At 42.0% G+C, this 22,228-nt stretch overlaps 1 protein-coding gene and 1 long non-coding RNA gene across 4 annotated transcripts in view; one reads left to right on the top strand and one right to left on the bottom strand.

Moving 5' to 3' along the window:
- The window catches only part of LOC138755740 (uncharacterized), a 116,678-nt gene that overhangs the window by 20,813 nt on the left and 73,637 nt on the right, over positions 1-22,228 (bottom strand). For all 3 annotated transcript variants that reach the window (XR_011352518.1, XR_011352521.1, XR_011352520.1), the window contains one exon: positions 10,427-10,557. This is a non-coding gene — a long non-coding RNA (uncharacterized lncRNA). The remainder of the gene's footprint in view (positions 1-10,426; positions 10,558-22,228) is intronic.
- The window catches only part of fam135b (family with sequence similarity 135 member B), a 409,679-nt gene that overhangs the window by 370,495 nt on the left and 16,956 nt on the right, over positions 1-22,228 (top strand). The window contains exons 18-19 of the mRNA XM_069922246.1: positions 10,446-10,597; positions 17,429-17,539. Of these exons, the coding sequence (XP_069778347.1) occupies positions 10,446-10,597; positions 17,429-17,539 (263 nt within the window). The remainder of the gene's footprint in view (positions 1-10,445; positions 10,598-17,428; positions 17,540-22,228) is intronic.

The following is a 22,228-nucleotide window of genomic DNA, read 5'->3' as shown; positions in this document are numbered from 1 at the left end:
ACCTCACTGACAAAAGGCAAAGGAGGAAAAACCCAACACCCAACCCCAACCAACCAATTTTCCCCTGCAGCCGCTGCAACCGTGTCTGCCTGTCCCGCATCGGACTTGTCAGCAACAAACGAGCCTGCAGCTGACGTGGACTTTTACCCCCTCCATAAATCTTCATCTGCGAAGCCAAGCAAAAGAATTACAGTTCAGTAATCTTCTCTTAAGGATTAATCCGAGCATCAGGACTTTGTTTCTACTTCAATGAGTTACATGGCAGAAGGATGTTTTGATCAATTTCTTCTCTGAAGATGGCTGTGCAATAGTTGGATCATCTTTACTTTTGTTCAGAGCGGGAAGAAGAATGGATGCCAGGGGGAATTAAGACTAGGTTCAGGAAAGATGACTGGTAGGGCTTCCATTCAAGTGAAAAAGGGAGCTTTTAAACAAAAATTTCTGCAGATGTTGGGGTTAACTGCAATGCATGAAAGTGCTAGAGAAACTCAGCAGGTCTCGCAGCATCCAGTAGAAGTAAAGGGTAACCAATGTTTCAGGCCTGAGCCCTTCATCAGGCTGGAAATATTGATTACCCATGACTTCCTATATGCTGCGTGACCTGCTGAGTTTTGTTCAGATACATTTCAGTCGTTTGAACATCGAAAGCAATTCGTTTTCTTTAAATTTGTGATGGAATCGCAGGTAACCTACTCGAACTTAATCGAAGTTATTTACATTGCAAAAACCTGTGAAGTCCAATAATTAAAGCTACCTTATAATCTACTTGACTGTGAGATTACAAAACATCTTTAGTTCATACAAATTTCCCTGACCCTGAAAATGCAGAAATAAAAATGGAGGGGGAATAAAACTTAGTGAAGGAAGGAGTGGTGGAAGAGAAACCAGGAAGAAGAAAGGAACGCACAGAGTATGTGTTACTTGAAGTCCACCCTCCCCGTGGCACTTTCTTGCACCCTTCTGTTTTCTCTCCTGCACCACCAACTTTCTCATCACCTAGTCTCAAGCCTCTCCTCCATCTGATTTCATCTGCTCATCATTTCTCTCCTCACCTGGTTCTACCTACCACCAGCCTCACATCTACCTCTCACCTCTTTAAACTGGCTATCTTTTCTCTACATGCTCAGTCCTGATGCATGATATCAACACAAAACATTGATAACTATTTCCCTCCACATGTGTTGCCGGACCAACTGAATTGCTCTAGCAGTTTGTTTTGTGGCACAATTCCCCTACAACTCACCTGTACCAACATTGGGTGTAATTTGCCAATTCAGAGGATTTTTGGTGTGTGGGAGGAAGGAAAGCTTTCAAACACCACATAGCCAACACAGAGATCAGGATTGATTGCAAGTTGCTGAGCGGCAAGGCATCAACAACGACTGAAGCATTGCTCTGCCAATGAGAATTATTTAGTCAGGAGCCACTCAATTTTAGATAGGTCTCTTACCGGACCAGTTGTAATCTCAAAGAGCTTCTGTGAGGAGTCGGTGTGGTGTGAAATTCTGTGACTTACTATTCCTGCTCTGAGCACCCTGCAGATTTCACTCACAAAGTTACACAAACACAAGAAAATCCCAGCGAAAGTCAGGAAGAAATATATCCAGCCTCCTAACTGAAGTAAGGAGTGATGGGGGGTGGGGGGTGGGGGGGATATTTGGCCTCAGGCATTAAGATGTGAGCAGTCTGTACATGAGAAAGGGAGAGGGAGGAGGGGGAGAGAAAGTCCTGATTGTGGTTTACATGCTCCAGCAAACCTGGAAATCAAAATCCACTTAACCCGGCATGCAAAATGAAACCCATCTGTGCCTCTACTCATTTGTATGCATTTTATTTGAGAAGGAAGAAAATAGAATAAAAGAAATTCTGAATGCTACTGATTGATTGGCCATAGGTTTGTAGTAATTATTTCAGTTAAAAAAAATTATAGAAACAAAGAGATACCAGCAAAATATTGTGATGGAATATTGATTCATACAACACAGAAACAGGTTCTTCATCCCTTCAACTTTGCAGCCCCTACACTGATCTCCTCATGTTCCTATCACCTCCCTGCAGATTTGATTCCCCCACACATTGTGACCAATTAACTTACTACACCTTTTAAAAACCAGAGCATCTGGAGGAAGCTAATGTGATAACAGGGAGCATGTGCAAATTCTGCCCAGATAGCACCGAAGGTTAGGATCGAACTCTGGTTGCTGAAGCCATGAATCAACAGCTCCATACTGCCTTGGTTTGATGCGATCAAACTCTTTGTTGATCTAGCAAGGTTCATGCAGGCAGGTTTCTGAGCAGGGAACTACGCTATTAGCAAACAGAGTGAAAAAAATCGGAAAGCATAGCAATCAGGATCAGAATTTATTGGCATGAACATGTCATGAAATTTGGTATTTTGCTGCAGAATCTGAGTGCAAACATTTATATCAACCACCTTACACAATTAAATAAAAATAGTGCAAGAAAATAAAACAAAGTTAGGTCGTCTCTGTTTATTGTTCTTTCAGAAATCAGATGGCAGAGGGGAAGAAGTTCTCCTTGTGCTTCTGAGAGCTCATCTTCAGCCTCTTGCACCTTTTTCTTGATGGCAGCAGAGTGAAAAAGGCATGGCCTGTGTGGTGGGGGTCTTTGAGGATAGAGGCTGATTTCTTAAGACACTGCCTCATGTCGATGTCTTTGATGAAGTGAAGAATGGTGCCCATGATGTTGCAGACCAAGTTAACAACCCTTTGGAGGTTTTTTTTCTTGTCTTGAGAGTTGGTACCTCCTTACCAGGCAGTGAAGCAACCAGCCAAATTCTCTCCATGGTACACCTATAGAAGGTTTCGAGAGTCTTTGATTACATACCGAATCTCATCAAACTCCTTACAAAATATAGCCGCTGGCGAGCCTGCTTCATGATTGCATCAACGTAGAGGCTCCAGGGCAGATCTTCAGAAAAGTTGACACCCAGGAATTTGAAGTTCTTGACCCTCTCCACTGCTGACCCCTCCCTCAATGTGGACTGGCTCGTGTTCTGATTTCTTCCTGAAGTCTACAGTCACCACATTGGTTTTGGTAAAGTTGAGTGCAAGGTTTTTGTTATGACACCACTCTCCCAGCTGATCTGTCTCCCTCCTGTACACTTGGTCATTACCATCTCTGATTCTGCTGACAACTGTGGTGTCATCGGGAAATGTATAAATAGCATTTGAATTGTGCCTGGCCGCACAACCATGGGGATAGAATGAGTAGAGCAGTGGGCTAGGCATTGCATCCTTGAGGACTGCCTGTGCAGATAATTAGTGAGAAGACTTTGTTTCCAATTTGAACTGACTGTGGTATTCCAATGAGGAAGTTAAGGATCCAGTTGCAGGTGGTGGGGGGGTGTACAGAAGCCTAGGGTTTCGAGCTTATTGACCAGCACTGACTGAATAATTGTGTTGAAGGCTGAGCTGTGGTCAATGAAGAGTAGCCGTATGTATGAGTCATCAGTATGTATAGTCAGTTGGAACTTTCTAACTCAAAGAGTAATAAAGCGGTGGAAAAAAGTGATTAAGGAAGACCATTGAAACAGACATTAAGAGAATGATTTCTAAAAGCAATTCATTGAAAATTCAAACAAAAATAACTTAGGGCTTGAGCGTGAAGATGCTTAGTTGGGGTTGACTTATCAAAATTATCCTAGCTTCTTGATCTGAATATATTGACTGTTTCCAACAATTCTCATGTTCCCATGCTCTGTCAGGTTTCCTTTCTTCAAAGATTGAATAAAGTGTATTGTTCTATTTGCATGACACATTTAACATCTGGGGTGCAACATTGCTGAATTACTTGCTGATCCTCCAACAATTAATATAACCTATTCCAAGTGGTATCACAGGAGGTCTACAATACGGAATTTGAGACTGAGCCGCACACTCGATATTGAAGAAGGAGGATCTGAAACAAACATTTTAGGGACCTGTATTCGAGGAAGGGAGAGAGGTGCAGAGAAAGTGAAGGTAAGGAAAGAAGATTAAAGTTAGGTCTTTGGCAGATAAAAACAAAGCTGATGATGTTTGACTTCATAGCTGATCAGGAAACCGGCATTGGAAGATTATAGATGCCCAGAGGTTAGAGGATTTTACATATTTAAGTGTGAGGTGACAATATAAAACAATTTGAAAGCCTTGGAAGTAAATGTATTATTTAACTCGGACCCATTGTTAATAGGATGGACAGGAGATTCAAGGAGCGATCAGGTGATTTTCAGAGGGAGGGAAATTTAAAGGGTAAAGTGACAGACAAGAATAAGCTATAACCGTTAAGTCTAAATAATACAAAGGTATGGTGAGGGCTTTAGTCCTTGAGAGAAAAGACCTTTAAGCCTATCAAGGATATGCTATCCACTGACCAGAAGATCAGGGCATCTTGTTTGTTTTTCATCATGGGTCATTCTTCTTTGGCTTGGCTTCGCGGACGAAGATTTATGGAGGGGGTAAAAAGTCCACGTCAGCTGCAGGCTCGTTTGTGGCTGACAAGTCCGATGCGGGACAGGCAGACACGATTGCAGCGGTTGCAGGGGAAAATTGGTTGGTTGGGGTTGGGTGTTGGGTTTTTCCTCCTTTGCCTTTTGTCAGTGAGGTAGGCTCTGCGGTCTTCTTCAAAGGAGGTTGCTGCCCGCCAAACTGTGAGGCACCAAGATGCACGGTTTGAGGCGATATCAGCCCACTGGCGGTGGTCAATGTGGCAGGCACCAAGAGATTTCTTTAGGCAGTCCTTGTACCTTTTCTTTGGTGCACCTCTGTCACGGTGGCCAGTGGAGAGCTCGCCATATAACACGATCTTGGGAAGGCGATGGTCCTCCATTCTGGAGACGTGACCCATCCAGCGCAGCTGGATCTTCAGCAGCGTGGACTTTTTTCCCATGGTGACGACAGCCAGTATCAGAAGATGTGAAAGTAGGTTTTTTTTACAGAGAGTGATGCCTGGAATGACATTTAAACCTGTGCCGCCCAACTACACCCAAATTAATTTACAACCCCGTATCTTTTTGGAAAGTGGGAGGTAATCGGAGCACATGGGGAATACCCACAAACACACAGGGAAAAGGTGCAAGCTCCTTACAGACGGTGCTGGATTCTAACCTGGTCGCTAGCGCTGTGTGTTTGTGGGTATTCCCCATGTGCTTTCTTAATCAAGAGCGAAGTGGTCTCCCTTACATTTCAAGCCATTTAGTTTGAGTATCTCCTATGATAAGGATAATACAGAACAGCATCTCCCTCTCTCTCCAGAGACTCCTGTTTCTCCCCTGTGTCTTTCACAGGAAGGTCAATTTCTTCAGTCTGGTTTCAAAATGTCTCTCTCTGCCTTCAGTTATGTTTCTATGAAATTATGTAATGTGACATCACCTCCGATTCAATTTCATTTTCCCCAAATTATTATTTCACATCCATAAAAACATCTGACCTCATCTATGCCCAAGAGGTTTAAGCATTATGACTCCAGAAAGTCTAAGCACATGTCAATCAAGGAAGAACTTATTTAAATTACCAACTTCCAGCAGAATTAAGAGCCACTTGAGTTCCATTATGGTCTGGTTCTTCCAGACTTGGTGACTCTAAAATGATCTCTCTCTCTCTCTCTCTCTCTCTCTCTCTCTTTCTCTCTTTCTCTCTCTCTCTCTCTTTCTCTCTCTCTCTCTCTCTCTGTCTCTCTCTCTCTCTCACTCTCTCTCTCTCTTTCTCTCTCTCTCTCTTTCTCTCTCTCTCTCTCTCTCACTCACTCTCTCTCTCTCTCTCTCTCTCTCTCTCTTTCTCTGAGTGCAATGGTGAATTGATGGTGAACAGTAAATTGGATGTGACCTGTGTGTGACCCTGTCCACCATAACTAACTAACTTAACACAAATCCATTACATGTGCCATGACTCACATTTATCCAAGCTAACATGGGTGGCGGGGCTAGTGCAGTGGTTAGCACAACACTTCTACAGCGCTAGCGACCAGGTTAGAATCCAGCACCGTCTGTAAGGAGCTTGCACCTTTTCCCTGTGTGTTTGTGGGTATTCCCCATGTGCTCCGATTACCTCCCACTTTCCAAAAAGATACGGGGTTGTAAATTAATTTGGGTGTAGTTGGGCGGCACAGGTTTAAATGTCATTCCAGGCATCACTCTCTGTAAAAAAAACCTACTTTCACATCTTCTGATACTGGCTGTCGTCACCATGGGAAAAAAGGTGCTGGCTGACCACGCTACCCAAACAGACTGGATGGCCCAATTCTGCTCCTGTGCCTTATGGATTTCCAAAGAAGTCCTTTCACGTTAGCAATTATTTGCATTGCAATCAACTCAATCTCCTGAGCCTTGAATTGTACCATTGACTACCTTCTGAACTGGCTTTCTCCAGATCTTCCTTCTTAACCTACAATTAAAATAAGTGCCACGTAGATTTCTTTGTCATTAATTTGTCACGAATGTTGACCCTCGTGACCCCATCTTCTTCCCCACCTCTACACGTTCCTCGAGCTAAACCTTTTTGTTGGTTCGCCCATCCTCAACTTGACCTTTTTTCCATCCTCCACTGCACTTCAGCATCATACTGACTGGCAACAGAGAGCTGAGTCCCTGCAGTTTCTCAGCAACTCCTTCTGGGAGCTAAACTGTCTCTGCATCTATTACAGGTTCCATTGATTCAGTGGCACTATTCATTTCAGTGGGGATGAATTTGAAGAAAAAGGTTCAATGGAGCGAACTCAAATGTTTTTAATTTTACTTGTTTTGTTCTTAATTAATGTATTTATTAATATATTCTCCATTTCAAATTTTGTGTTAAGGTTTGAAACAATTTAAAATAGTTTGTTGTAATTTTAAATGCCTATTGATACCAGAGATAATCAAAATCATTCAAGCTGGGTTAAAAGTAAGACAGTCAGTTCAGCTTCTCTGGCTGGACAGTTGGTGTAGCGGATAGCACAAAACCTTTACAGTGCCAGTAATTGGGAATTGGGTTTGAATCCCACACTGTCTGTAAGGAGTTTGTATGTTCTTCCCAAGTTTATGTGGGTTTCCACTGGGGTTCCAGTTTCCTCCCACCATTCTGTGGGTTGTATGCTAATTGGGTATAAATTGGGTGGCCGAAATGCCCTGTTACCATGCTGGATGTCTGATTTTTTTTTAATTAAAAAAATTAAATTTAAACTTTTCTAGTTAGAAATGACTTCAGTGAGCAGGTAAAATGTGGAGCTGGTGGGTAGAGGAGTGCTGAGCAAAATGTCTCACTGCTTCCAAAATTTCCAAGCTGTAGAATCATTTTTTTAAAAAGTATGGGATAGAGCAGCATTCAACTCATCACATCCATGCTAGTCAAACAAAGGGCTGTTTGGGCTGACCTCACTTTCTGTCTCTGACACCATATCTTTTGGGTTTCAGTGTGAGTGTTCACCAAGTTAATGAGAGTTTCTTCCTTCACCACCTTTACAGTCCATGTGTTCCAAACAAATGCCTGTGAAACACGCAAGTCTTTAGATGCTGCGATTGTAGTAATAACACAGTAAATTCTGAAGGAACTCAGCCAGTCTCGTGGCATCCATACGGAGTAAATATATAGTGTATTACCGACGTTTCAGGCTTTAACCTTGAGAAAGGGCTCCAGCCAAAAGCATCTTTACATCCTAAGGATGCTGCGAGACAGTCTGAGTTCCTCCAGCATTTACCAGTACTCTTTTTTCCAAAACAAATGCCTGACCATTTTCACAAGAAACTAGAAGTATCTTAAAAACTTTGTATAAGTTTTTTCTTGAAAATTCTAAATAAAGTCCATAATATATAAATGAAAAACTACAACTAATCCATCCCCCCTCCACCCACCCTCAGCAAACTCCGCAAGGGAAGCAAACAAAAAACATCATAAAAGAAATACCTACAACAATTCAAGATATTACTAAATCCATACATTTCAAATATGGCGACCACATCTTAATTAAAAAAAGTAATAATTATCCTGCAGGTTATATGTTATTTTCTCCATATAAATACAGGACCTCAAAGACCTCAAACAGACTGGATGGCCCAATTCTGCTCCTGTGCCTTATGGATTTCCAAAGAAGTCCTTTCACGTTAGCAATTATTTGCATTGCAATCAACTCAATCTCCTGAGCCTTGAATTGTACCATTTACCTCAACCTCATCTTTCCATGAAGTCACGACACATTTACATGCTACAGCCAATGCTAGACGTAGAAAAGCTGTCTGAAACTTGTCCCACCTCAATGTCATTTCATCTTCTTTTAATTAGGAAGCACGAGGAGTGGCGATTTTGATTCATGAGAAAATACCATTTGAACTTGAATCCTCGGTGGAAACAGCTGGTCGAATCTTAATGATTATTGTAAATTGTTTGCCGAGTCATGGCCTTTGTTAAACATGTATGCGCCTAATGTTGACGATGAGCAATTTATGTCTGCTTTAGCATTCTTGAATGAAAATAAGTTAGAGGCTCAGCAAAAAAAAAATCTAATGTCGGGAATTAAAACTAAGGTCATTCTACTATTTCACAATATTATGGAAAAGCTAAAAATTTCTCCCAGATATACAGAAGCCATGAATGAAAGGTCATTCAGTGTGAGCTCAATATGGATTTGCCTGAGCAAGTTACTATTTGCTCTTTTAGTGCCGAAAATTTGCAAGACCAAAGTATCTGTATATATCATGAAGTTTGAAATTAAAGGGCTGTCAAACTGTTGGTAAAAAAGCTGGATAGATGATCATGTGCATGCCATCAGTATTCAGTGAAGCAAAGTAGTAATATTGGCAAGCAAGGAATACTATTTTTCCCCCTTCTTCATTAGAAAGGATTAAAAAGGGCCACGATACTTGCTGGCGCTTCTCTCACTTGTTGGATTCCGTGATTGTCAGCTCATTAACTGGCTTGGCTGAAATGAACTGAAGCTAAAAGTATTGAGCCCTATGGTGCTGTTGACAGAACCATCAGGTCGACTACAGATGGCACAGCATATGTTGAGGTTCTGTAATTGTTCCTGCTCAGACCCAGTGCCGTTGGAGACAATTGCCTCTGAGCAATGCCGGGATGCTTCAAAAGTTGCATAATGGAAAATATAATCAATGCAATTCAGATGCCTGCAGGTATGCCTTAGAACATCAAATGTTCACAGCAGGTTGTGTCACAAGCTGCTTTTTTAGATGGATCAATCCAAAACTCAATTCCTCAATTGTCATTTATTTTTACTATTCCCTGTGACTGTGACCAATATCTATCCAGTTTTCCCCTTCAAAAAGTGCAGTGATCTCTACTTTAACTGGTACTTGAGATAGATTTTATGTAAGAAAATTTCTCTTAATCCATCATTTGGTTTCACAGCAACGTTTCAAGAGCAAACAAAAGATCAAAATCAATTTTCCTCTGACTCGTAGAGTACCAGCAGCTCCACAGTATATTTGCTTTGTAGCTCATATACTTCTCGCCGTTTCTCACATTCTTCCCTTGAGTAGTTCATTTTAACCCCTTGACTCAGTAATTTCATGTTTAGTGTGCAACAAACTCCAGGTCCCCACTTCACCCCTATCACTTGTAACGCATCTAGTAATGAAAATGTTGTTGCAAACCAAAATTTGAGAGCAGCAAACAATCTGCTGGACAAACCGAGGTGGTCAAGCAGAATCAGTGGGAGATGAAGAATTGTCAATATCCCAGGTCAAAGTTCTTGGTTTATTTTTCTCCCACCGATGCTAGTCGAACTGCTGAATTTCTCCAGCAGATGATCTTTTTTGGCTCCAGATTCCAACATCTGCAGTCTCTTGGACCTCCCTTTGATGAAACCCTGTCTTTTGTGTGACTAGCAAATATGATGCCTTAAATTGCAGAGGACAATCTGTGCAAAAAAACTATGTAAGGTTCCTGTGATACTGTTATAACATAACTTTCCTGTCTTTTGCACTAAGACTTCCGCCAGGAAGCCATTTAATGTGTTTTGTGAAGGAACATTGATTTTTGTGTTGTTGTCTTGTGAATTACTTCTTCTTCTTTCTTTGACTTGGCTTCGCAGACGAAGATTTATGGAGGGGGTAAACGTCCCCGTCAGCTACAGGCCCGTTTGTGGCTGACAAGTCCAATGCGGGACAGGCAGGCATGGTCGCAGCGGTTGCAGGGGAAAATTGGTGGGTTGGGGTTGGGTGTTGGGTTTTTCCTTGTCCTTTGTCAGTGAGGTGGGCTCTGCGGCCTTCTCCCAAGGAGGTTGCTGCCCGCTGAACTGAGGCGCCAAGATGCACGGTTTATACTGACCATGTTAAATGTTAGCCCCCCTCCACCGCACACACACACACACACACACACACACACACACACACACACACACACACACACACACACACACACACACACACACACACACACACACTCTCTCTCTCTCTGGAATTGTCTCTCAATATTTCTGTGTAATTTGCATTCACCTTCTGTGTTTCCATGTAGTTTCATTGGCCACTCGCTGGGCAATATCATCATTCGATCAGTGTTGACACGCCCAAGATTTCGATGTTACCTCAGCAAGCTGCACACTCTCCTATCGCTGTCTGGGCCACATCTGGGAACATTATACAATAACAGCACGCTGGTTAGCACAGGTATGTTGGTGGATAAAGCAAAGCTAGCATGACAAAGATTTTGAACTTTGTGCTGGTTATTAGGGAGATTTTCGCTGTAGATATTTCAAAAGGTCTTACTTGGCCGATTAAGAAAGTAATAGAGTAGTAGTTCTGAGGCACCTGCCAAAGATTTTACAGTCCTCACGTAAACATTTAAGTTTCAATTTTTCAAGTTTATTGCCCCATATCTGGTACAATGCAATGGGTGACCCTTTGCACAATCTAGCATATCATCGCTAGCATTGAATCAGCTGGTCAAGGTAGCAAGAGCACAGTTACAGATTATAGCGTACACAGCCCGAGCAGCATGAGAGCTCTGCTGAGGAGTTTGTCCAGTGGCCTCATGGCTACTGCCTTTCATCTTGCTGTTGTGCAAGTTCACTTTCTTGCACCTTCTCTGTTAAAGGCACTCGATTCCAGAGAAAATTTATTTCAAACAAAGCCTATTTTTACTCCACACTGAATTGTGCTCTTGATGCCACTTCCATCATCTTTCCCACCCACCCACTCAAATTTAATAACACTTCCAATACCAAACTGAAAGTATCCAATGCCGCATTGATAACCTTCACAAGCTTCATTGCCCTTTAGCTTCTGATGAGTACACAGTACCCAAGATTTTGTCAACTTTTCCCATCCTCACCTTCAACAAACTCATTTAACACTTAAGTGCTTCTATCCTGCTTCAGACGGTTCAACTCCCACACTAATACAGTAGTAAAGGAGAGCAACACTGATAGATTTTAACCAGTTATTATCATTCTCATTTATTCAGTGAGATATGTTTGATCTGTTACCTCAGTGAAACTGTGTTGCACTGACATCATGTCTCATGATTTGGCATCCAAAATCAACTCGTCTCTGTCCTCAATATCCTCAGTGACCAAGGCTCCACTGTCCTCTTAAGTAGCAAATTCCAAAGACTCAGCATCATCTGGAAGAAGGCATTTCTTCTCAACTCAGTCCTGATTAAGTGATCTTTTATTTTGAGATTGGTTAATATCAAGGGAAATATCAACTTCATGTCAATCCCGTGAATCTCACTAACGAAACTGAACTTTTCAATTAAATGATTGGTCATGCTTATCAGTTCAGGAATGCACATACACAGTCTGCTCAAACTGTCCCCACATGATAAAGCCTTCAACTCAGGAATAACTTAATGAACACAACCCCCCCCCCCCACTGCAAGTATATCCTTTTTTATGCAGGGGGACCCAGTCAGATACAGAATATTTCAGACACTGTTTCACAATGGCTTTTTCAAATTGGAGCACAGTTCCTTCCCTCAAATCATCTTGTGATAGATATCATTTTGACTTCCTTGTTGTTTGCAATAATTACACATTAAATTTCAGCAATATTTGCACATGGTTTTCTGAGCAGTAGCATCTTTCAAACTCAAAAGTCAAAGTTCAGATTTATTGTCAGAGTACATATCATATACAACCATAAGATATTTGGGCCAGGCAGAATTTCTATTTACCAATAGTGTAAAATACTATACTCAAAAAAAGATACAAAGAAATACAGAAAGAATAAATATTCAGTTATAAATAATGTGTATAGTATGAGTCCATAAATGAGTCTTTGATTGAGTTTGTTGTATAGAAATCTGACAATTTCTGAACCTGGCGGTATGAATCTTGTGGACCTATACCTTTTTCTTGATGGCTGCAGTGAGAATAGAGCATGTCCTTGGTGGATCATTAATGATTGCTGCTGCTCTCCAATGGCAGCAATCCATCTAGATTTTCTCGATAGTGGGGAGAGTTTTTGCCTGTGATGTACTATGTGTCCACTGCCATTTGCAGGGCTTTGTGCTCAGTGGTTTTGGTGCTCCCGAAGCAGGTAGTAATGCAGCTGGTTAGCATACTTTCTGTGACACACCTGTGGAAGTTTGCCATGGCTTCTGATGTCATACCAAACCTCAGTAAGCTTCTGAGGAAGTTGAGGTGTGGACAGGCTTTCATCGCCCTATCAGTGGTGTGTTGGATCCAGGAAAGGTCCTCTAGATAGACTCCCAAGAATTCAAATTTGCTCACCCTTTCCACCTCTAATACCCCAATGATAACTAGATTCTACACCTCTGATTTCCCCTCGTAAAGTCCCAATCAGCTCCTTGGTTTTGCTGGCATTGAGTGTGAGGTGGTTGTTAGTGCACCATTCAGCCAACCTTTCAGTCTCCTTCCTGTATGCTGACTCATCACCCATTTTTAAACAAAAATGGTATCAACAGCAAATTTGTAGATAGTGTTGTTGTCATTCCAAGCCACACAAGCATAGGTGTAAAGCAAGTAGAGTGTTGGGCTGAGTACTCAGCCCTGTGGTGCTCTGGTATTGTGGAGGAGATGCACCCACCATTCTTCACTGAGGTGAGGAAATCAAGGATCCAATTATACACTGCAGTTTTAGTTTCATATTTATTGATAATAAACTTGTGCCAAAGATAGTTCAGATGAGACAAAGGTTTGGTTACATGAATAGAGGTTTAACAGGTCAGACCTAATTCATGGGAGTTTCGAAGATTGTGGGACTATCTTATTGAAACATGCAGTTCTGAGTGGATTGACAGAATGGATCCTTTAAAGGACATTTCGCCTTTGGGATCTAGCTGGCATAGTTTCAGAATAAGGGATAACCAATTCAAGGCAGGTATCATCATTTCTTCTTTCAAAAAGTGCCACCACATTAAACACACACAATCTGGACTTTATCCAGCACCAAAGTTATCATAATTCAAACCTTGGTGAAGGGCTCAAGCCCAAAATGTTGGTGATGCTACATAAAGGCACTGTTTGACCTGCTGAGTTTCTCCAGCATTTGTGTTTTCTTCATCATTCAAACCGATTATTGAATTATATATTGATTTGTGCACATAGGAACTGTATAGTTCTTAATTTATAACAATACATACTTCATTAGTAAATTACTTCATTAGCTTTATTTGGGAAAGATAATTAAATTACAGAAATACTATTTTTTTCTTTCAACATCACTCTGCTTACTCTCTTATATCTAGGCAAGGGATAGCCTTCAACGAAGGATATCATTGAACACTATCAGTTTTTTAAAATACAGAAATCTGAAAGCTTTTCATAACCTTTTCCTGTGGTATCCAGCAATTTTTTCTGGTGGGTTTGGAACCTTCAGTTTCCAAGGTGGTAGTTTATTTTGCCAGCACTTAATAATTTTTATAAACCAAGATAATATTGATGAGCTAATGATAACCCAGCAAAGGGATAGCCTCATCTGAGTGGAGAGAAGTAAGAACAGAAAAGTGTTTATTATGTCCATTCAACTAGTCAATTATTTTTGGCAAACAGCAGTCCAAATTACAATCACAAGAACTTTCCTCTATGAAATGTTGTGTTCTTTCAGTAAATTCAAGTTTTGTTTTTTTTTAATTACTTTTTGGTAATCCTCATGCTTATTCTGTCTGAGAGTAGAGATGTTTCTTCACATTTTGTTGGAAACAAATGCTGAGGGAAAACACGGAAGTCAGTGATAGAAAGGGCTGAGCCAGTCATTGAGTTTTAATCTACGACAACATCTGATGGAATAGTTTCATCCATAAAATCCACTCAAATGCAAATCAGATCTAAACAAATCTTTACCAAATCTCAATGTATTCGCAGAGAGATTTCCATTGCGATTCCACGCAAGCATGTCACCATCTTTGGAATTTACAGTGTAATTCTGCGCACATTCCTGAGAGTAATCTGCATCTCATTTCCCCAGAACTGTAAAGATTTCTGTGCTTTTCACTAGTTTTAGGTTTGGAAAATGGGGTGCTACTTTTCATGCTTTTCAGGTGACCTGAATAAAATAGAATAAAATTACAAAAAAGAGGAAAAAAATATATTCAAACATCCATGAAAAGGCATTGCCCTCATGAAGTGTCGAGGCCAATTTTCTGGTTAACTTGGAAGTGATGACCTGGATGATCCAACGTGCCTAAAGTGACTTCTCTATGCCCTTTATACATAAACACAGGTACAAATCTGTCCGGTTTCTTGGCAAAAGCCTTTCCCCTCATTCTTAATTTTACTTGCTGTCTATTTTTCACTATCAATTTCTTCTCTCTCTCTCTCTCTCTCTCTCTCTCTCATTTTTTCACTTTTAAAATTAATTTGTCTGCCTCACACAATGGTCAATTTTGTGCCCAATTGCAGCAGACACCTGCTGACAATCCTCCATTAATTGGCAGTCTCAGTGAGAATGCAGCTGATCTGGGGAAATGGGAATGTCACACCAATGCAGCAAGAGTCAAAATCAGTTTCTCAGGAGTCTGAGCCAGGACAGGTGAGGAAAGGATTTGTTGAAAGAAATTTGTAATGCAGGTGGTAAATAACTTTTTCTAATTATGACAGTAGCCTCAGTACCTGGCAGAGTAGTGGAATGCTCCACCTATTGTCCAAAATGCATTGCTGATTGAAAAACCGGGCAAGTCAATCCTGAGTTTATGACAGAGTGGAATAGAGGGGTGGGGGAACAAGACAGAGAGACAGAGAGAGAGAGAGGATTTAAAAAAAATGGAGAAAGGGAGCAAGAGAAAGGTTTCAACAGCAATTTGATGGTCTGGTACCACCTAACTACATTCTCTGTCTCCATTCTGGATTCTAATTCATCATTTCCAGTTATTCAGACAACAATGATGGTGTCGTCAGAAAATTTGTACATCGAGTTGCTGCCAAATTTGTACAGCAGGGGACTAAGCACAAAGCTATCAGTGCCCTTGTGTTGATGGTCAGCAAGGAGAAGGTGATGCTACCTTTTCTCACTCATTGGGGTCTGGCAATAGAGGGACAGACTGTGTCTCAGATCCTTTAGACATAGGTACTGATGGTGCTGAAGGGCTGAACTGTAGCCAATTCACAACAACTTGAAGTAGATGCTCCTGTGGTCTAAGTGATCCAACTCAGAGCAGAAGGCCAGGGGAGATGGATCTGTATTGACCTACCTTGATGATAGACAAACTGTCCAAGTCCTTTCTGAGCTAGGAGTTGATTCTCTCAAACACTTCATCATGGTAGACATCAGTGCCACTGGTCGATAGTCATTGAGGCATGTCTCCATGCTCTTCATTGGTACAAGAATAACTGAGGTCCTTTTCAAGCAGGTGGAGACCTCTGACAGTCGTAATCAAAGATTGAAGGTGTCCGCAAAACACTCCAGCCAGTTGGATATCACAGGTTCTTAAGACATGGCCAGATGCACCATCGGCCTGGACGCTTTTCAAGGAGTCACCCTCCTGTTCGTGTCACCCTCCTGTTCGCGCCACTCTCAAAGCCTGAGAGCACTGAGTTGCTGGGATCTGTGGGATCTCACATGGATTCTCTGATGTTCTCCCTTTCTAAGTGATCATTGAAGACTTTGAGCTCATCTGGAAGAGATTTATTGCAGTAAATGATACTTCCTTGTTTCATCTTATAGGTTACAATGGCATGCAAGCCCTGCCACTGCTGTCGATTGTCTGTCTCAGGCTCCAGATTGAATTGCTTTATCGCACTGGTTATGGCTATCCGAATGTTGTAACTGGTCTTTCTGTATATCTCTGAATCTCCTAACCTAAACACTACAGATCTTGTCTTCAACGGTTTATGGATCTCTTTGTTCAACTATACTTCTGATTTGGATACACCCAGATAGCAGGAATACAGTTGCCCAAGCATTTCCTGATAAAGTCGATGACCACTGTACACATTGATTTAGATCCGCCACTGAGAATGTTGCCTAATTCACTGACTCCAGATAGTTATGAAACCGCTCTTCTGCCTCCCCAGACCTCCTCTGTACAGTCTTCACTGCTGTTTCTTTGCTCTTCGGTTTCTGTCTGTGTGAAAGAAGGAGGAGCACAGCCAGGTGGTCTGACTTTCCAAAGTGTGGGCATGGAATGGTGCGGTGGGTATCCTTGATGATAGTATAGTAGTGGTTGAGAGCCATGGTGGGATTAGTTTGGGAGGACTGGGCATGGCCTAGTTGAAGTCTCCGCCAATAGCTGAGAAGGCACCGGGAAACCCTGTATGAAGTTTGTGGATAAGGTGTGTAGATGCCCCAGTGCTAGCTTGACGCCTGCCGGTGGAGGGATGTCGACTATAGTCAGGACACGGAAGTGAATTCCCTCGAGAGGTGGAAGGGTTGGCACATCAGCAGATGTTCCAGATGAGGGGAGCAGCCCTCAGACAGAAGCCCCATAAGGAGTTAATCATGAAGCAGACACTGCACCTCTTCCTTTACCTGAGGATGCTAGCCGTCCATGTGATGTGCAGAGAAACCTTCAGGCCAAAGGGCCAAGCCTAGAGTCTTGGAAGTGGGATATGTCTCTGCGAAACAGAGTTTGCAGCAACTCCTCGTGTCCCTTTAGTTCAGCAACCTTGCCCTTAGATCCTCAATTTTATTCTCCAGAGGCTACATTGGCTAAAAGAGTCAGTGATGCGAGGGGGTGGGCACGTGCGAAGATCTTACTTAGTGATCAGTGCATCGTCCATGGTTTTGAAGCTTCCAGGGGCTGCACTGACATGCTTAAAGAACTCAAACACGAGAAAAGGCACCATTCTGTACTTCATCGACAGGAAGATTGCATCAGAAATGCAAAGGCGATACATGGCATGAAATCCCTTTGAAAATCTCTAGAGGGTGATTCAACGCAGAAATAAAGACTTTTCAAATGAGTACTATGTGTGCTAATTTGCTTACGATCCTGCTTTTGCTTCTGGCTTTATTAACTTTGATTGTGAGTCACACAGGATAACCTGCTTGAGCTTTCATAATAATGGGGATTAATTATATTTTTTTCTACCACCTCAGGCCTCTGGTTCATGCAGAAGCTGAAGAAGTCTAGCTCACTGTTGCAACTAACCTTCAAGGACCAGGCTGATCCTCGGAAGACTTTTTTGTATAAACTCAGTGAAAAACCAGGTAAGTGCACTGTAGTAAAACACACACTGAAATGCTGGAGGAGCTCAGCCAATTTGCAGCACCCATAGACCTGAGCCCTTCTTCAGGGAATTAGCAAAGAACATCCATTGTTGTCTTCAGGTTCCCACAGTTCTGTTTTACCCAAGGCCCCAAACCTTGAGCAAGCTGTTTGCTTCTGATGCATCCATGTGAAAGTATGGTGAAGACTGGAGCCAGTTCCGAGCAGTGGCCAGGGAGCCAGAACATTTAGAGAGGCAGGTGAGGCATACACCTGAGAAGTGAACCCTTGGAGGAGGTCGTAAGGGGATTGGGTGCACATGTCCTTGAAAGATGTGAATGCTGCAGAACATGGCTTCAAGTTTTGGGTCTTCCCAGATATGAGTGCTGATAATTTGAATTGGACTTTGTAGACCTTCTCTTTAATTACAGCCAATCAAGGAAATGTTCACCTCTAATTGCTGGTGTTTGGAAATCAACCAACAGTAAGCTTTAAACTAATACGTTGGTCATCTGAAATCTGCATTCAAGGCAAGTCTCCAGTAATTCAAGCCATTTTGAACTTTATTTCCATGGACGGATAGATTTATCATCTCTTAAATTTTTAATACTACACTTTCGCGTTATCTTGAAGGATAACAGTTCAAATATAATGATTAATTCTCATTGTGTTAAATCGCCATCTGAAATCTATTCAGAATTCCTTCCATGTATTCCATAAACCAATTGAACTAAGATATAGCATGCTAAGTAGTTTCTCACAGGCCAAAATAATTATCCATTCATTTTGACAACATATAAAACCCAATCCATTAGTCTTATATCGTAAGTATTCCAAATGTTTTTAACAATTGAGGCTCAAACTGCAAGAAGTCTGTTTACATTTTTCAGACTTTGTGGCAAGTGGACCCCTCCTGTACATCCACCGCCAGATCCATGTGTTCATCCGCCAACCCTACACCCACCTGGTTTACATCAAGGATTGCAAGCTCGCCTCCCTAGTCTGCAGTCTCTGCGACCCTCAACATGGGTCCCCATCTCGGCCCCAGACACCTGTCCTCCCGGAGCTCCCTTTGTCTCCACTGCCAACTCCAGCCCCTACCGCCTGCTTGTGTGACCCCCGCAGCTTATCGGAGCTCCCAACACAATGGCTGCCTGACTCCAGCCCTGGCACCAGCTGCCTACTTACCAGAGCTCCCAATGCCTCAGCCACCTACTCCAACCCTGGCCCCAGGTGCCGACTCACCAGATCTCTCGAAGCCTTGATTGCCACTTTGAACCCTGGCCCCAGCTGCCTACCCACTGGAGCTCCCAATGTGTTAGCTGCCATATGGAACCCTGGCTCCGGCAATTAACCAGCAGATCTCCCCTTCACTATCGCCTTACACATCTCTACCCCATTTCCCCCTCTTCTTCTCAACCCTCTAAGCCTCAGACCCTCTTATCTGCACTCCTTCTCTCCAGTGACTCCCTCCTCCTCCACCCCTCTCTGACCTCCCCCCCTCAGACCTTACCCATCCCACACCCCCACTAACTCCCACCCTCCACCTCCTCTTCTGACCTCTGCAACCCTCCTTCTGTACCCTCTGACCTCCCTAACATTCCACCTCCCTTCTACCAACCTTATTTTTATATCTTATGACCTCCCTAACTCTCCATCTCCTGCTCACACCCTCCACAACACCGATTCCCAGTCTGACCTTCCCCTCTCTGAGATGGAGTGTCCAGTCCTCAGTAGAGGCTTTATCTTCATCCCCCTCCACCCACACATTAATGTGTTCTGCGCACACCTTTATATTGAATTCTTCTTTCATTGCCTCTATCTCAGACACCTCTTCTGACCTATCCATTCCACAGGTCAACCACCAGAGCTCATGAAGCTACAAACTCTAACCTCATCACCTCCTTCCCATGGCTTCCAATCTCATTGTCTCCCATCTCCACACTGCTCTCTTCTACCTTTTACCCATTGTTTCCACTTGCTCTTGCCCCACCGAACTAGTGTAGTATTGCCTTGACTCTATCTTTTCTACCCTGATCCAATCCCTCCCCACCTAGGTTTGGGATATCTCACATGCCCTCCATCTCTTCAGTGACTTCAGACTCCCCAAGCTGGACCACCTCATTTTCACGATGGATGCCCAATCCCTTTATACCTCAATTTTCCATAGAGATGGTCTTAAAGCACTTTGCACCTTTCTGGAATAGAGACCTGACCAGTCACCCTCTACCACCAACACCCTCCTCCTCCTGGCAGAACCTTTCCTCACTCTAAACAACTTCTCCTTTGACTCGTCTCACTTCCTCCAAATCAAGGGAGTAGCCATGGGTCCCAGCTACCCCTGCCTGTTTGTGGGCTTTGTGGAGCAATCCATGCTGCAAGCCTACATAGGCAAGGCCCCTCAACTCTTCCTCCATTATATTGATGCCTCATGTACCTGCAATGAACTTGTCAACTTCATTCACTTTGCTGCCAATTCTCACCCCGATCCCAAACTCACCTGGTCCATCTCCAACATCCCTATCCACTTTCTGGATATCTCTGCCGCCATCTCAAGAGACAAGCTTTCCACTGACATATTATCCTTATCTCCCCCCCCTTAACTTTTTATTTGGATGCCTGCCGACATTTTTCCATACCTTGATGAAGGGCCCAAAACGTCGGTTATTCTTTTTATCTTTGCTTAATAAAAGGCACTGCTTGACCTCCTATGTTTCTCCAGCATTGTGTTTTTATTTTAACCACAGTGCCTGCAGACTTTTGTGTTTTACTCTTGAAACGTTGTTTATGTGTCTTTATCTTTGCTATATAAAATACACTGTTTGATCTGCTGTGTTTCTCCAGCATTGGGTTTTTTTTTTGTTAAAGTCTAAAACATGGTTCGCTTGCCTCATATATTTTATGAAGTTTTTCCAGGAATCGTGAACAAAGCAATGATACATTTTAATGTGACTCATTCATTCTCGCTCTCAGATGAGAGTAAACCCAGAAGAATAGGAAAGAAAGGATTTTTTTTAGGTTTAAGTTTATTCATCACAAAATATCAAGAACAGCGAGAAGGGTTCTTCTGCAGGTTATTTCTAAATGTACCAACAGCTGCATAAAGTTGCAGAGTTAGATGAACAGGACAACATTTTCAGACTTGTAAGAAAATCTAAAAGAGAAATATTAGTAATTCAGAAAATGTTAGAGTGAAATTTGTACAGTTTTCATATTTGAAGTTTGGATGGCAGAAACAAGCTAACTCATGAAAATTTAAAAAAAAAACCCATCATATACAGGAAATCTGAAATAAATAAAAAACATAAAATGCTGGAAAAACTCAGGAGGTGAGACAGCATCTGTGGAAAGAGAAACAACTTTAAGGCTTCAGCTCAGAGACTCTTTATCCGACCAGACTTGTGATGTTAACTCAATTTCTCTTTTCCCAGATACTGGCTGACCTGTGAGTATTTCCAATACTTGCTGTTTTTATTCCAGGCCCCTCACATTGTTGCTGTACATTACAAACAGATACAAAACTGTCAAATTCCAGCCTCAATTTTTATTCTCTTTAATGTTTATCCACTTCACCTTGGTGGTCTTATTGAAATATAGTGCATAGCTAAACAAATTTTAACTCTCATTCATAAATAATAAAACTATTATAGTTTTTTTCTGCTATGGCAAATAAGAATATGACAATAAACTCACAATCTTATCATACCTTATATTGGGGAAAAATAACAATAGGTTTTGACAAAGCTTTTAAGGCAGTCTTAAAGGGAGAAAGGAAGGGCAAGGTGTTGAAAGAGGAACTTCCTCAACTTGTGACGAACTCAAGTCACTGAAACTTGGGAAATGGCTGGAATCAGAGTGACTCAGTGATCTTGGAAGATCATTGTTACAAAGGCCACGGAGAGATTTGAGAACATCTGAAGGTATTTCTGAGCTAGGAGACTATGCATCTTATCAAGTACAGAGGAGGAGGAATTGGTATTCAGTGCAAGTTAAAAATTGTCATTTGTTTTGCAAGAATTTGTATATGAAGGAGGTAATGTCAATCAAAGCACTGGCGTAGTCAAATCTAGAGGAAATGAGGGCATGGAGGAGAATTTTACCAGCAGCTTAGCTGGACTGGAGTGCAGTGCAAGTTGGGCATTGTTATCATGGGGAAGTTATGTGGCCTCAGTGATAATTGAAGATCCTGGTTGAGTCAGAGATGACAGTCAATAAGATGGATTGAGCATCAGAGTTTATAAGAGAGAGAGAGAGAGAGAGAGAGAGAGAGCACCAATAACTTTGAACTTTCCAGATTTTTTTTGTACTGAAATGGTCTTGAAGATATATTTTCCAACAAAATTGCTAAGCAAACTAATGTTAACTGAATGGAAAATTGGCAGTTTTTTAAAAATGTGAAGTCAGGGATATAACTGACAGCCAGATTTATAATGCAAATGTATACAAATATTATGCAAGTTCTAATAACGTACAAACATCTGTCCAAAAACTGAAACAGATGTTCTTGCAAGACATCATGCAGTAATAAATGCCTTAGTGACAGTTTTATTAACTGTTGTTCACCAAGATGCAATGCACTCTGCGTGATAAAACTCATTACTGCGAATAAAAACAAGTCAGAATGTCTATCTTCAAAGTGAAGCCATTTTAAAGTCTGCCAGGAGTCTGAAAACAATTCTTCTGAGCTTCTG

This window comes from Narcine bancroftii, chromosome 2, assembly GCF_036971445.1.
Source record: "Narcine bancroftii isolate sNarBan1 chromosome 2, sNarBan1.hap1, whole genome shotgun sequence".
In the NCBI taxonomy this organism is placed as follows: Eukaryota; Metazoa; Chordata; class Chondrichthyes; order Torpediniformes; family Narcinidae; genus Narcine; species Narcine bancroftii.
Note: the sequence above shows the minus strand (reverse complement) of the source record. Positions and strands in the feature narration are given on the sequence as shown.